Here is a 13,492-nt window from a genome sequence, read left to right as displayed (position 1 = left end):
CCTGCGGTCAGATTCCCCTCCTTGCTGGACATTTTGACTGCACCTTTCCCTCGTGCTACGCCGTCTGCTCGAAATCCATAGGCACGCTTTTGAGGCTCTCCGTCGTTCCTTCCTGGAGACGAGCTGCAGGACTGGAGCCGTTTGGAGCAGGACAGCCTTTAAAGTAAAACAGTTGTGCAGGGCGTTACAGCTTGTTATCTCTGTTTATTTGAGCAGACATCAGAGCAGCCAAACATATGCCATCTGCAGAAATTACACTCTTGGAAGTGTATGCAAATAAAATAATCGCATGTGGAGTCCTGAAGATTGGCTATTTTTTTATATTCTTGCATTACAAGAGCAATGGTATTCAACTTAAAACAGTTGCATTCCTCACGAAAAAACACGTTGGGAGTTACTTCTTCAGCAGGGGGTTTGGTTGGGATTGAGTCACCGTTATCCTCTGCAGGGTGTGCGTATATGGGCAAGCGGGCAGAGAAGGGCCTGGGTTTGTGACAATAAACGATCAAATTTCCTGTGTATGAGCGGGTGTGGGTCTATCAACCTCCTCCTTCCGGTGGGCGGCGTGATGAGCAGTTCAGGTCAGCCGTGCTGGGGCCGCTCAAGGCATTGCTGGAGGATCTCGATCCTGCAGTGAACCTTGCTGGTGGTGGTGAGGCCTGAGTCCTGCCGTTCCTTCCTCACGTGCCCGTGCGCATCCCCGCTGGCACCGACGCATGATGAGGTTCACTGTTTCATTTCCCTATTAACAAACCCCAGGCCCAGGGTCCTGCATTTCTTTTTGTTGCACGAACTAGGAAACGCGTGACGTGCTGAGCATCTCAGGAGCCTGACTGCTCTCTGTTTGCGGCGCTAAATGCTTCAGTAGCAGCCACCTCGCTGTTGATTTCAGCAGGACCTGGGAACTTCCAGGGGTAGGCTGGACCTACCTGAGCTGTGTGTGGTTATCACAGAGGGGAGCAGGCAGATAAGACCTTGTCCCAGACCTCCGATCACTTTAAATACAGATTATGCAAGATACTTTTGGACTTCAAAAGTATCTTGCCCTGCTCCAGCTATCAGACCCCTGAGCACGTGTCCAATCCCTTGGGCATTTGCCGCAAGCCGAAGGCTGGTCCAGGTCAATGGACCCATGTTGCATTAGCAGGAATGGGACACGAATTGGGGGGTCATCGCTGTACCTCCAGCAGGACCTTTGCCTCTGACACCCCCACTATGACAGGGCCCTTCGCTGAGGGACTGGGTCTCACGTGCCCCAGCTCCAGCCTCGCTCCCGGGGCGCTCCTGAGGTGCTTGGGGCATGGCAGCTCCGCTCCTGCTCTGCGCCCTCCACTCTGTGACGGACACAGTCGCTGAGCACAGGGGGAGGCAGCAGCTGCGGGACCCCAGGGCTGATCTCTTCCAGGACTTCAGGCTGTGTCGTAGGCACATGAGGAGTCTCACTGTCCCCAGCTCCGTATTCCTGCCCCAGGCCACTTTGCAGGGGTGGAAGCACTTGCACAGCTTCAGACACCTGGATCAGGGAACTGATCTAAAATTCACGTGCTAAAAAAAAAAACCTGGCTTGTTTTACTCCGTCTCCATTGACTGATACCCTGCCCAGAGAGAAAAACAAATTAAATTGGAGCTTGAAGGAACAAGGAGGAGGCAGGAGAGGTGCCAGAGGGTGTCATGGGAGTACAAACAGGCCCCGGGAAGGGATGCATGTTGGCAGGCACGTGGAAGTAGGGGAGAAGGATTACATGGGGAGCCCTGGGCACAGGCAGGGGAAGGTGGGAAGGGCTGGATGGGGCTCAAGGGAGAGCCCGAGGGGCTGCACGAGGTGGCCCAGCAGCAGCCCCTTATGTGCACACAGCTTCAGAGGCTGCAAAGCATGCGAGAAGCTGCCACGTCCATATTGCCCCTCTTCACCAGTTCCCCCCTGGGGCCCGGCTTGACACCTGCCCAGTGGCAAGGAACCAGGGCTTGGTGAGGGACAGCGGCCACCCCAGAGGAGCTGCAGGGGGGTCCTGCCTCCTGCCAGGCTCCCGGGGACCACCTGGACATGGCTGAGGCCAGGCCTTTCCTTCAGCACAGAAGAACCTGGGACCAGCCACGGGGCAGCAGCTCAAGCTGTCTGACTCCTGGGATTTGTTCTTTTTTTTCTTTCTTTTTTTTCTCTTTCCTTATATTTTTATTAAAAACACAAATCTTCTTGGGACTCCCTGGCTAGCTCATGGGCATGGCAAAGGTTCTGCGTTCTTCCTGGCTTGCCTCTGCCCCGGCACGGCATGGTGGCGTTTCCAACCCCATCTCCGCATTTGGCCAGCTCCTGATTCCTCCCCCGGCACAGCCCGTCCTTTGGAGGGGACGCAGGCAGGACACCCGCCTCCCACGAAGGCTGAATGACTTCCGTGGCTCCCCTGCTCCCTGGAGGAGGCAATGCCCTGGCAGATTTCATCCAAGCAGCACAGGGGCATGGTTAGGATGTCCCCAAGTCTGGCAGGCTCTTAGCAGAGCAGGTCACTGGTCTTCTGAGCCAGCGGGAGCAAAATCCGTGCCCTGGGCAGGGTCTGGCCAGGCTGCTGGAGGGCATGGCCCTTGCTTTTGCGTCAGTGATGAAACATTTTTTTGGGCTTTTTGACTGTCGTTCGTAGTGATGCCGCACAGGAGAGTGGCAGCTGAAGATTAATTTATGTCACTGGTATTTCTGCTCTTCACCGGTGTTGCTGCGAGTGCAGCCCATGTGCTCCACGCTGTCCCCTCAGCATGGCTCTGCCACGCTGGGAGGTGCCCAGGGTATGGTCCTCATCCTCAAGCTCCCACCTCTCCATGGGCAGTGACGGAGCTGCTGGCAGTGCCTGGGCAGAACAGCCCTGCTCCGGCTGCCTGCTCCAGGGTTGGGAGAATCCCTCTCAGAAACGCTTGTCATGTTTCCCTCTCCCACTTGCCTGATCCTCTGCAGGCTGAATTCTGGTCCCAGTGTCGTGGGGTCCTGCAAACCAAAGATAAATCCCAGCTAGGATGGTGTCTGGGGGGGGCATCACCCTCCTGAGGGGGAGCCCACGGGACTGGGAGCTCCTCTTGATGACTGCAGGACTGGGATGTGGCACGGGGCTGCTGATGGGAAGGAAACGTGAGCAAGACCTGCTGCCCTGGAGAGGTGTCCCAGGACCTGCCTCGGGTGAAGGGTAGGAGCTGCCCACCCCTGCACCTCCGGTCTCCAGACCCCAGCTCAGGAGTGGGACAGGTCCCTGGCTCTTCTCCACTCCAGGCCACTTTTTAGAGGACCTTCGAGGGGCTGTTTAACCGGGTCCTTCTGGGGGCTCGCAGCCCGGGGCAGAGGCAGGTCCTTCTGGCCACCGTTCCCTTTGCAGCGTGGTCCCACTGGACCGTTAGCAGGGGCTTTCAGCCAGCCTCGGTGCTGCCTTCCGATGCCCTCGAAGCCTCTCCATGCAACCCAAACGGGCCGCTGGTCCACAGGCAGCCCCATGCCTGCTCGCAGGGACCCGTCCCGGCAGCGCTGCCCCAGCCAGAGCTGCTCGGGGAAACCCGGGGGTGAACCTCCACCCGTGGGCGCCCGGCTGGTGACATCCGTGGGTCGAGTGCCCACGGCTCCGCAGAGCGCGGCGTCCCCCTGTGTCACCAGGCTGCGGGGTGCGGGGACACCCACGGGGACGCGCCGGTTCCCAGCCCCCCGTGGCGGCCGCCCCGAGCTGCGCATCTCCCCGCGGGAAAGCGGACACGCGTGGGCCGCTCCCGCCGCCCTTTCGTCTATATAAGGCCGGGAGCGCCGTCCCGCCGCCCCGGCCCCGGCCCCGCCGCATTCTTCTGCCTTGTATGGGCCGAGCCGGGCCGGGCCGGGCTGGGGCGGGTGGCACCGCCCCGGGCCCCCGCTGCCCGCCCGCCCCTCGGGCCGGGCCCCGGCAGAGCCCCGGCAGAGCCCCGGCAGAGCAGCGCCGGCCGCCCCGCAGCTCCCGCGCTCCGCTCCAGGTGAGGCGGCTCCCGCCGCTCCCCGCTCCGCCGGCCGGGACGGGAGGGAGCGGGACAGCCCCGGCGGGGCGGGAGGCACCGGGCGGGAGGGGGCTGGAGCAGCCCCGATGGGGCGGGGGGGAGCCGGCGGCAGGACGGGAGGCGGCGGCTGCGCCGGGGGGAGCGGGGGGGAGCAGCCCCGGCACTGCCGCGGTGCTGGAGCTGGGCTCGGCCCCGGGGAGGGGGCGAGGCAGCGGCAGGAGAGGCCGCGGTGCAGCCCCGCCGGGCACCCCCCTGCCCGGGCAGGCGGGGAGAGCCTCTCTGCGGGGCCCCGCAGGGCTGTCCCGGCTGGGGGAGGCGAGGATGGGTCTTGAGCAAAGCTCTCGGTAGCTGTCCGCAGTGACTTGGGATCGGGACATCCCCGGCATGGCAGTGCTGCAAGAGCAGATCCTGCCGCCCGTGGCTTCACCCACCTCCCGGTTTGTCAGAGCTGTTCCCGTCTGGAACGCGTGCTTTTCCCCCAAGTCTTTTTGCTGATGGCCAGAGCCGAGACCCAGATGCATGCGTGATGCTTCAGAGATCTCCCCAGTGACCTGTGAGCAACTTCAGGCAATAAACTGTTGTAAGGCAGAAGAGTTTTCTGTAGCTCATTTCCCTCAGTCTCAAGCACAGAGGAACGCTGTGTTTTGTTTAGCCTTGCCCATGAAAACTTGAGGTCCTCTTGGCTTCCGCCCTGCATGCCCTTTTGGTACAAAATGTTACGACTGTGATAAAAGCCAGGGAGGCTCTAAAACATGGATGTGTAGGAGAAGGCGGCGGCTGAAGCGGCATTCTTTGGAGCGGAACATCCCCAAGTGTCAACAACCACCGCCGCTGACCAAAGATGGTTGGGTTTCTTCAGTCACTTGAATTTTTTTCCTCTTGTCACGGGCAGGCTCTGTGCGGCTGTAGGAGGAGTTTGCAGTCACCTCCCCCTCTGAGGCACTGCGGCCAGATTTCCCCGCTGAGGTGAGCCCCTTAATTCTCCTGGGAAAATATCAAACCCAGCCCAGGGTATGTTACACTGGTGGCTCGAGGCCATGAAGACCTTCTGCCCCATGGTCCTGTTTCCCAGCGTCCCCGGGCACCAAAAGGGTGCTGGGTGCTGGGTCTTTTGCGTGGTGATGGTGTCTGTTCATGGTCTTCTCGTGGTAGCCCCAGAAGTTGCGCTTTTGGAAGGGTTTGTGAGTGCCACATGGGCAACGGTGAGGTCCTTGTCCTCTAAACTTGGTGAGAAGGAGCTAGCCCAGAAACTGTCTGCTGAACTTGCAGCTGAGCCCCACAGCTGCCCGTGGGCCTGGCCGGGACCCTGGTGTGAGGTGGGAGCTGAGGGAGGGCTGGGATGAATTCTCCCTCCCGGGGGTCGCTGCACACTTAGCTCTGGCTCCCTGATGCTGCCCTGCTCCTTCCCGTCCTCACATGAAACCTGCTCGCCGGCTTCAGTGCTGGTGGCTGTGGCTGGTCTGGGGACACAGCCCGGAGCTCAGGTTCTGCTTTCCCCTTGCCTCCAAACTCCCTTTCCCATCTCCATCTCAAATAAGGCCAAAAAAGGAGCAGAACGGCAGCCCGCCTCCATTCCTGCAGTGCCGAGCGAGTGGCACAGGGGGTTCCTCCTGCAGCTCCCGGTGCCTCTGGCCGACAGTGTGGCTCCCCTGGCACCGGCACCCCTCGGCAGCAGTGGGGGAGCCGAGCAATGCCACATCCCAAGTGCATCCTGAGCAGGGCTGTGCTGGAGGAAAGGGGTGGTTTAACAACAAATTATCCAGGGAAGATGAGCTGCCCCTGCTCACTCCTCCGGTGTATGACAACCTGGTCCGTGTGTCCCGCTGGCTCCGGAGGTGGGATATCCGATCCTGGGCAGGCCTGGTGCTGGGAGAGGTGCCTGGCAGACAGCAAAGCTTTACGGGTGGAAGGGTGCCCTGGCTGCAGCGCTGCCCTGCAGCCTCTTGTGCCAGCGCGGGATGCTGCAAGGCACCACCCACGCCGGCCCACGTGCTGCCCTGGGAGAGGGGATGGGAACTGCTGCCTGTGCTGGACTCCAGCCCCTGCAGTGCTGTAAAGCGTCGAGATGTGGCTGGCCGTGCATTGTGGAGGGCCAGTGCTTGCCCGTTAGTAAACGCAGCTGTGTTGTGGCTCGCTGGTACTAGCAACTAATTTTGGGAAGAGCCATTGGGCAAAGATTTAACCACAGTCCTTCCAAGGGGCCATCGTTCACCCCGCAGAGGTGTCCTCTGGGACAGCCCAGGCTGTTTGAATTGCGCTTTCCCTACCCTGACCAAAAGCATCCAGCAGATGCACATCATGCATAGCACTGCTGGGATCTCGTGGCGGAGACGAGCTTGCTGCGAGGAGGCGATGACGTCTCCCTCCGGCTGGGCTGGAGGCTGCAGGGCAGCCCCACACGGCGCCGGAGCCTCGTCAGCACTTTCAGAGGTGGCTCCTGCAGTTGCACGGATGGCTTTGGAGGAGCCACCCTTGGGAAACCCTTAGCAGCATATCCCGGGTGATCATAGCTTCTGAATACACGGGAACACACCGGGGCCTGGGGACAGGCTGTTGCCACCACAGGGGGACACCCCGCCCGGGCACCCCTCCTTCGTGCCGGCCAGACCTGCCACAAGCCCGCTCAGCCCACTGGCCCAGCAGCAGCTCCCCGCTGTTTTATTTTTCAGCTGGGGTAGTGAGCTGGAGCAGCACAGGAGAAGATGTGGGGTAGGGAAGGGTGGAAGCGGGCAGGAGGGAGGAGGATGGGGACGGGGCCCTGGCAGCAATGCGATGGCCCTTTGGCTTTTCCCACCCTCCCCAGCACGGTCAGGGAGCAGCACCAGGATGGAGTTGCTTGTTTGGTTTTTACCAAGGAAGAAACACATGGCAGTTTATTTTTCTGATATCTGTGGGTCTTTGCTCTTTCTCTTTAAAACTAAACTATTTTCTTTGCTAATTTATGAACTTTTTAAGCCAGCCCCATGACCCCTTGGGTCTGACTCTCAGGTGGGGAAAGCACAAGCCCGGTGGTGCAGGAGGCAGGGAGATCGTCTCGGCAGGAGCGATGGCAGAAGGACGAGGGAATAAGGGCAGCCGGTGATGGGGCGAGTGTGGCTTTTGTGCCAGGCTGGCTGGGGTCTCACCCCAGTGCTAATGTCCTGGGCTCTACTGCCTGAGATCAGCAGATCCTGGGCTAGAGCAGCGCTGGGATGGGGTTTTCAGCGGGGGGGGGGTAGCAGGAGCAGGACCAGTCTCCGTGGGTTTCCTTCTTGCTGAGGAGGAAGCCGGAGGTTTGGTGGCTGCACCAATTCGCTCAGCCAAGTCCGCCCCAGCGTGCAAGGCATCATGGCCGGACATTCCCTGAAACAGTCTGGGCATTGGGTTTTTGGGAATCCCAGAAAGCATGTGCTCGAAGACCAGGGAGGCGCGTCAGTCGAGCCCTCGTGCAGAGCATGAATAGCCCCTGTCGAATCAGGCCTCACTGCAAACCACTTCTCTCTCATGCAAGAGGCATCTTTCACCGCACTCACCCAAAAAAAGGCTCTTCCCAAGTCCAGGGAGCCCAAGGAGGTCTGCTAACAGCAGAAACAGAATGATTAGGAGATGACCAGGCTGAGATGGACCTTGGGACCAAGCATCTTTTCAGGACGTGTTTTGGATCAAACAGCAAAACCATGTGCTGTCAAAATCGCACTTAATGCCCCCTAACAAGAACCATCTCTCTGGAGAGGCTCTCAGAGCGCTTCTGCTGCTGGTCACAGCCAGAGCAGGGTAAATATTTGGATAATATTAACTCATGTGGTGAGAGCAAAACTCCTGCTTATTTCTCTAGTCTTCTGCTAATGATTCTGCTAATAATTCGGCGTGTTTTGAAAGCTGAGCCCAGTGCCGTGGGCCAGCGGCAGAGCTTTTATCGCTGGCTCTGGCCCGGCACTGCGAAGTTGTGGTGTTCAGCTGAACTTCCCCACGCTGCTGCCTGGGGGGTGGTTACGGGCCGGCAGCGCACGCTGGTGTCTGGCAGGGTACGCAGAAAGAGGCTGTCCTGTTGCAAAGAGCTTTATGGTGCAGCAGCGCTGGAGAAAGCGGCGAGCAAGAGATGGGCTGCGAGGGCTGAGATCTGCCCACCCAGCCGTGGGCATGGCTGGGCTCTCCAGTCCTGCTGCTCTCCTCAGCTGGCTGGTGACAAACGTCTCTTTCCTGGTGGGCACTGGGAAAGGACCGAGCGTTTGGGGGACGGCGGGGTGATTTGATGACTGCTGTTAGGCGCTGGGTGCTGGTCAGGGCAGCGCAAGAGAAGAGGCTGGGGGCAGTGCGGTTTCCATCCCAGTGCCTGCAGCCACTGGGGCTCATGGGGGACAAGGGGGGGACTGTCTCCTGGGGGACGTGAAGCATGTCCCCTGCAGATGAAGGGCCCAGTTTGGGCTCGGTGGGTGCTGCCAGGCTCTCTGGCTTGCTGTCGGGGTGGGGGGAGAGTCCCTGGCCCCCTCTGAGCTTGGCTGGGCACCGCGGTGCTGGGCAGCCCTGCCAGCACTGACACCGCAGATGGGATTTGCCACTTACGATGGCACCCACGATGTCCTTCCCGTGCAGCCCAGCTAGGGGAGCCTGGGGACCACAGCAGGGTGGGGAGCAGGCTGGTGGCTGTTCTGGCCCCCACCTCTGCAACCCCTTGAAAGAGGGATAGCAGGAGGGGAGGGAAAGACTGGAAAGCAGGGACGGTCTGGGGGGGGGCTGGCAGGAGCTGTGTGGGTGCAGGGGAAGGCTGTTTGTTCTGCCCTGGTCTGTGCCAGCGCTGGGGTCCCGCTGGGAGGGATGCTCTCCAAGGCCCTGCGGTCCCCCTGGGTGCGTCGGCATTAAGGACCCAGCTGGGAAGCGGATCCTGGTGCAACACACCCAGGGTGGCCAGACCAGCCGGGCACGGTTGCTGGCACACAGCTGGCTGGTGGTGTTGCTTTGTGCTGCTTCATGCAACATGATGTGGCTCCTTTGCTCTGTGTCCCCTGCCAGAGAATAGTAGTAATATTCTGCTCTTACCCCATGGAATTAATCCATAATCCATTAATTTATCATTGCCCCCACAGCTGCGCCCCATGCCATACGCTGACCCAGGTGGGGAAGCTGAGGCACGGGGCTCCGAGCGGGGGAGAAATGGCTGTGGTAGAAACATGAGGGCTCTGAGCAGCACCTGTCCCTTGGGCTGAACTCGCCCCAGACTTTCTCGTAGGGCTGTGCTGAGCTGGCAGCTGACACCGTCCCTCTGCCACGCTGGTCTTTGCTGGCATCTTGCTGAGTTACGCTTGACAGGATTTGACTGGGAAAGGTCTGAGCATTCTCCTCTCAGGCAACATTGGTGGTCGCTGGCAGTGCTGAGCACCCCATACGGATCCTGTTTGGGTCCCCAGCACCCATGGTGCGGGGTGTCTTAAATACTGACTGCATCCCTCAGCCTGGCAGCGTGGGGGGATACCACCAAACCCCTGCTCAGAGGCTGTGAAGGGGCTTGGGTACCATCTCAGGGTGGGAATGGGCTCTCTGCTCCAGCATGGCTCTGCTGGGTGCTCACTGGCAGAGGCTGGGGGCAGGACCCCCCCCTTTGAAAGCCCAGATTTTCCTGACGTGCTCCTGCCTCAGTGGTGTTTGTGGTCCGCATGGTCCCTTTGCCATTTCCTGTGAGACACGCATTGCCCCAGCCGTGTCCCAAAACGTCTGTCCATCCCACTGCTGCCCCCCTCTTAGCCCCTCCGGGCTGTTTCCTTCTCCTGCTATTCATTACCTGTAACAAAAGCACCAGTCCTCAGCGCCCTGCTGTCCCGGCGTTGCTTGGCCGCTCTCTCCCTGCCCCACAGGGGCTCTGCAGCCCCCCGGAGGTCCACTAGCCCTCTCTCCCCTCCACTCCGGGGCCCTTCCCTTGGGCTCCCCGGGCAGACCGTGGGGCGCACCCGGACACCACGGCGGGGAAGGAGACGGTGAGCGGCCTTTGGCCTGGCCAGACCCTGCGGTGGTGGGAGGTGGGATGGATGGAGCGCAGGATGGAGGGGGAAGGGAGGCTGTGGTATGTGAGGAATGTGCCCGGAGCAGATAACCCCTTCCCGCTGGGTGCTGGGTGCTGTGTGAGCCCACCTCCCGGGGACCTGGCTGGGGGCTGCTTTTGTGCAGTGAAAAGGAGGATGCCAGGGAGACCCATCGCCCCAGGAGCTGGGCTGGGGAGAGCCCTGCCAGAAAAGGAGGGGAGGCCGGGGCGGGGAGGGGGGGCACAGCTAAGCTCTGCCCAAAATGTGGAGGCACCCATCCCCATGCCTACCCCCCGGGACTGATGGCAGTGGGGGGATGCTGGGTGCTGGGCTTGGTATACCTCCCTGTGCCTGGTATGCAAAGGGGACAGGCAGCAAGCAGGTTTGGGGGCCGAGGGTGCTGGCAGGGAGCCCTGCCTGCAGCCCGTGGGGCCAGCCCTGGGGAAGGGGTGCCAGTGAGCGCTGCCTGCTCTTGTGACTTCCCAGGGGACTCATTAGAGCCTGAGTCTCACCTGTCCCCATGTCCGACCCTGCGACCGCCTTATCTCACTGTTGCCAAACTATATGACAGCCAGGGAAACTGAGGCACGGGACTGGAGGTGCCAGGAGTTGTGAGTCTCTGCCTCTGCTCTGGCGCCCTGGGCTTTGCCTGTCCCCAGCCCTCCTGACGCTCCTGCCTGCTGCCCTGCCCCTAGGTACCGCCCCAGCCGCCAAGATGTCCAGCAAACGCGCCAAAGCCAAGACCACCAAGAAGCGCCCCCAGCGCGCCACCTCCAACGTCTTCGCCATGTTTGACCAGTCGCAGATCCAGGAGTTCAAGGAAGCCTTCAACATGATCGACCAGAACCGCGACGGCTTCATTGACAAAGAGGATCTGCACGACATGCTGGCCTCCCTCGGTGAGGAGATCCTTCCCTCGTGCCTCCACGTGTCCCTCAGTCCCTCTGCCCTCAACGCCTCCTCGGCAAGTGGGGAGAGCTGCTGGGTGACCTAGTGCCTCACACCCAGCGCTGAAGACCGGTGTTGGTGGGATGCCATTGAGGCACAGCCCTCCTGCTTTGGGCCAGCCCGATGCTGGCTGCAAAATTGGAGGGGAGGGGGGGCAGATTTCTCTGCTGGCACCAGTTGACCGTAGAAGGTGCGTTCCTGGAGGCACCCAAGGGCAGCAGCTTGGTGTGTTGCTATGACAGCTGTGCTCACTAGAAGGGAAGAGACCCTTGGGGTTGGAGAAGCTTTGCCCTGGGAGCAACCACCAGCTGCAGCCATTGAGTATTTGAGTAGTCTCACCCCAGAATATTGCCTGGGGTCATCCCCCCGTGGGACACCCGTTGCTCTCAGCCTGGGTGACAGAAGAGGCTGGTCCCTGCACCGGCATGATACCTCGGCTGCTTGAGACTTGCAGGTCTGACCTCGCTCCCCACCCAGAGCCCGTTCCCCTTTGCTGCAGGTCACAGCTCTCACCTCCTGCTCCCTTTGGTACCTCCGCGGCACTCTGGGAGGTCTGTCAATGATTGACCTGGCAGCCAAACCTGTTCTGGAGGTCCTGCCTGGCCGTGGGAGGGACCTCCCTCCTCCCTGCGACCCTGTGAGCCGTAGCTCTGGGAGCAGAGAGGGGCTGGGCGTTGGTGGCACATGGACCTCAGCAGAGGAGGTTAAACCATCCCTGGTGCATCCATGGTAGGAGCAGTGTTAGGGACATCAGCAGCACGAGGCTCATGTGGGGACATTTCTGCCCCTCTCCTCGGGTGGTGCTGGGTGTCAGCTACCAGGGGAAGGGGGAAAAGTGGTGGGTTTAGTTCCCGGTAACCCCCAGATGAATTCCTGCATCTCCCTCGAGCCTGAGCCTGGCAGAGCTTGGTTCCAGGTGGCCTCCAGCACAGATTCAAGCATAGGGAGCACTGGGCACAGCGGAAACCCCCTTCCCTTGTTTGTGGGGTGGGTGAAGATGCACGGAAGGCAAATTCATTTGCAATGAAAAAAACCCCCAGCTGGCTGGGTGCGTGGGCTGGCCTTGGGGATGGGTGCTGGGGGGCGAACAGGGCCCTGCACCCACACTCCTACCTGTGTCTGGCAGGGAAGAACCCCACCGACGAGTACCTGGAGGGCATGATGAGCGAGGCGCCGGGGCCCATCAACTTCACCATGTTCCTCACCATGTTTGGGGAGAAGCTGAACGGCACTGACCCGGAGGACGTCATCCGCAACGCCTTCGCCTGCTTCGATGAGGAGGCGTCAGGTATGGGCACTGCCTGCGCAGCCCCGTGCTGCTTGCCTGGGCCATTTGCCCCTTGGGCATGCAGCCAGGACGAGGGCTGTGGCCAAATCCTTCGGGACAGTCCGCAAGCAGCTCCAGAGTGGGAGAGCTGGGCAGGGTGTCTTGGGAGAGGCGGGGAAGGTCCTGCCGCTCGTCCCTCCCATGGTGTCCCCTGCTAATGCCATCCCCTGCCGTCCCTGCAGGCGTCATTCACGAGGACCATCTGCGTGAGCTGCTGACCACCATGGGAGACAGGTTCACCGACGAGGAGGTGGATGAGATGTACCGGGAGGCGCCCATCGACAAGAAGGGCAACTTCAACTACGTGGAGTTCACCCGCATCCTGAAGCATGGGGCCAAGGACAAGGACGATTAAAGCCTGGGGCCACGCACCCCCTCTGCCTCCTCCTGCGCACACCCCCAGCCCCTCGGCCCCCCTTGCTGCCCCACAGCAGACTCCCCCCATGGGAAACACCTCCCAGGACCAGCACCCCGCTTCGGGTCACGCTTGGAGCGGAAGCGCTCCTGTCACTGTGCTGCTGTGTGCCCATCCATCAGCCCCAGACCTCCCCTCCCATTGCCTCTCCCACCCACAGGCTCGCCCCGCTGGGACCCCCAGCTTGGCTGTGACCCTCCGCAAGCAGCCGTTGACCCCCTTGAAGCCACCATGCCTCTGGTCCCTGGGGCCGGCGTCAGCATCCCAGGTGAGTGCTGGCCTGCGGGGATTTTGGCTGGCTTGAGCCCAAGCGATCCCCGTCTTGGGGCCATAGCACAGGGAAAAAGCATCTCTCCCCTCTCCTCCTGCACTCCCTTCCTTCATGAAAGAAATCCCGCTTTGCTTCCTCCTCTCTGGCTTTTATGGATTTAGAGCCTGTGATCTGAGGGATTCGGGAAGCCGAAGCAACGTATAAAACCTGATGGATGTGATACGGAGACATGCTGCGTGTGGCTCCCTCGTGGACCGGCGCCGTGCTGTGCCGTGCCGCACTGCCTGCCTGGCGGGTTTGGGGGGTGGGTTTGGGCACCGCATCTCCCCACCTTGCTGCCGTGGCCAGCTGGGCCCCTTCCAGCAGGGCAGCCTGTTATCGAAGCCAAATCTCTCCCATCCCATGTAAAATCAGCTTGAGCATCATTTTCCATCTTTGCTGATGGGATGAGGGTCGCTCTGCTCAGCCCCCACATCGGGGTGGGCTGAGATACACTTGGCAAGGTGCCAGCCACACTCCCCCCATCAGCTGGTTTGGGGTCCCAG

The 13,492-nt window shown here is 60.9% G+C and overlaps 1 protein-coding gene across 1 annotated transcript; it reads left to right on the top strand.

Moving 5' to 3' along the window:
* The first annotated feature begins 3,923 nt into the window (after positions 1-3,923).
* MYL9 (myosin light chain 9) lies at positions 3,924-13,175 on the top strand. The gene is made up of 5 exons (XM_059827017.1): positions 3,924-3,972; positions 4,886-4,959; positions 10,682-10,885; positions 12,061-12,222; positions 12,444-13,175. Exons 3-5 carry the CDS (start codon positions 10,702-10,704, stop codon positions 12,614-12,616), a joined length of 519 nt encoding a protein of 172 aa, XP_059683000.1. The 5' UTR covers positions 3,924-3,972; positions 4,886-4,959; positions 10,682-10,701; the 3' UTR covers positions 12,617-13,175.
* The last annotated feature ends 317 nt before the right edge of the window (positions 13,176-13,492 follow it).

This window comes from Gavia stellata, chromosome 20 (genome assembly GCF_030936135.1).
Source record: "Gavia stellata isolate bGavSte3 chromosome 20, bGavSte3.hap2, whole genome shotgun sequence".
In the NCBI taxonomy this organism is placed as follows: Eukaryota; Metazoa; Chordata; class Aves; order Gaviiformes; family Gaviidae; genus Gavia; species Gavia stellata.
The sequence above is the reverse complement of the archived record's forward strand: the minus strand, read 5'-3'. Positions and strand labels throughout refer to the sequence as shown.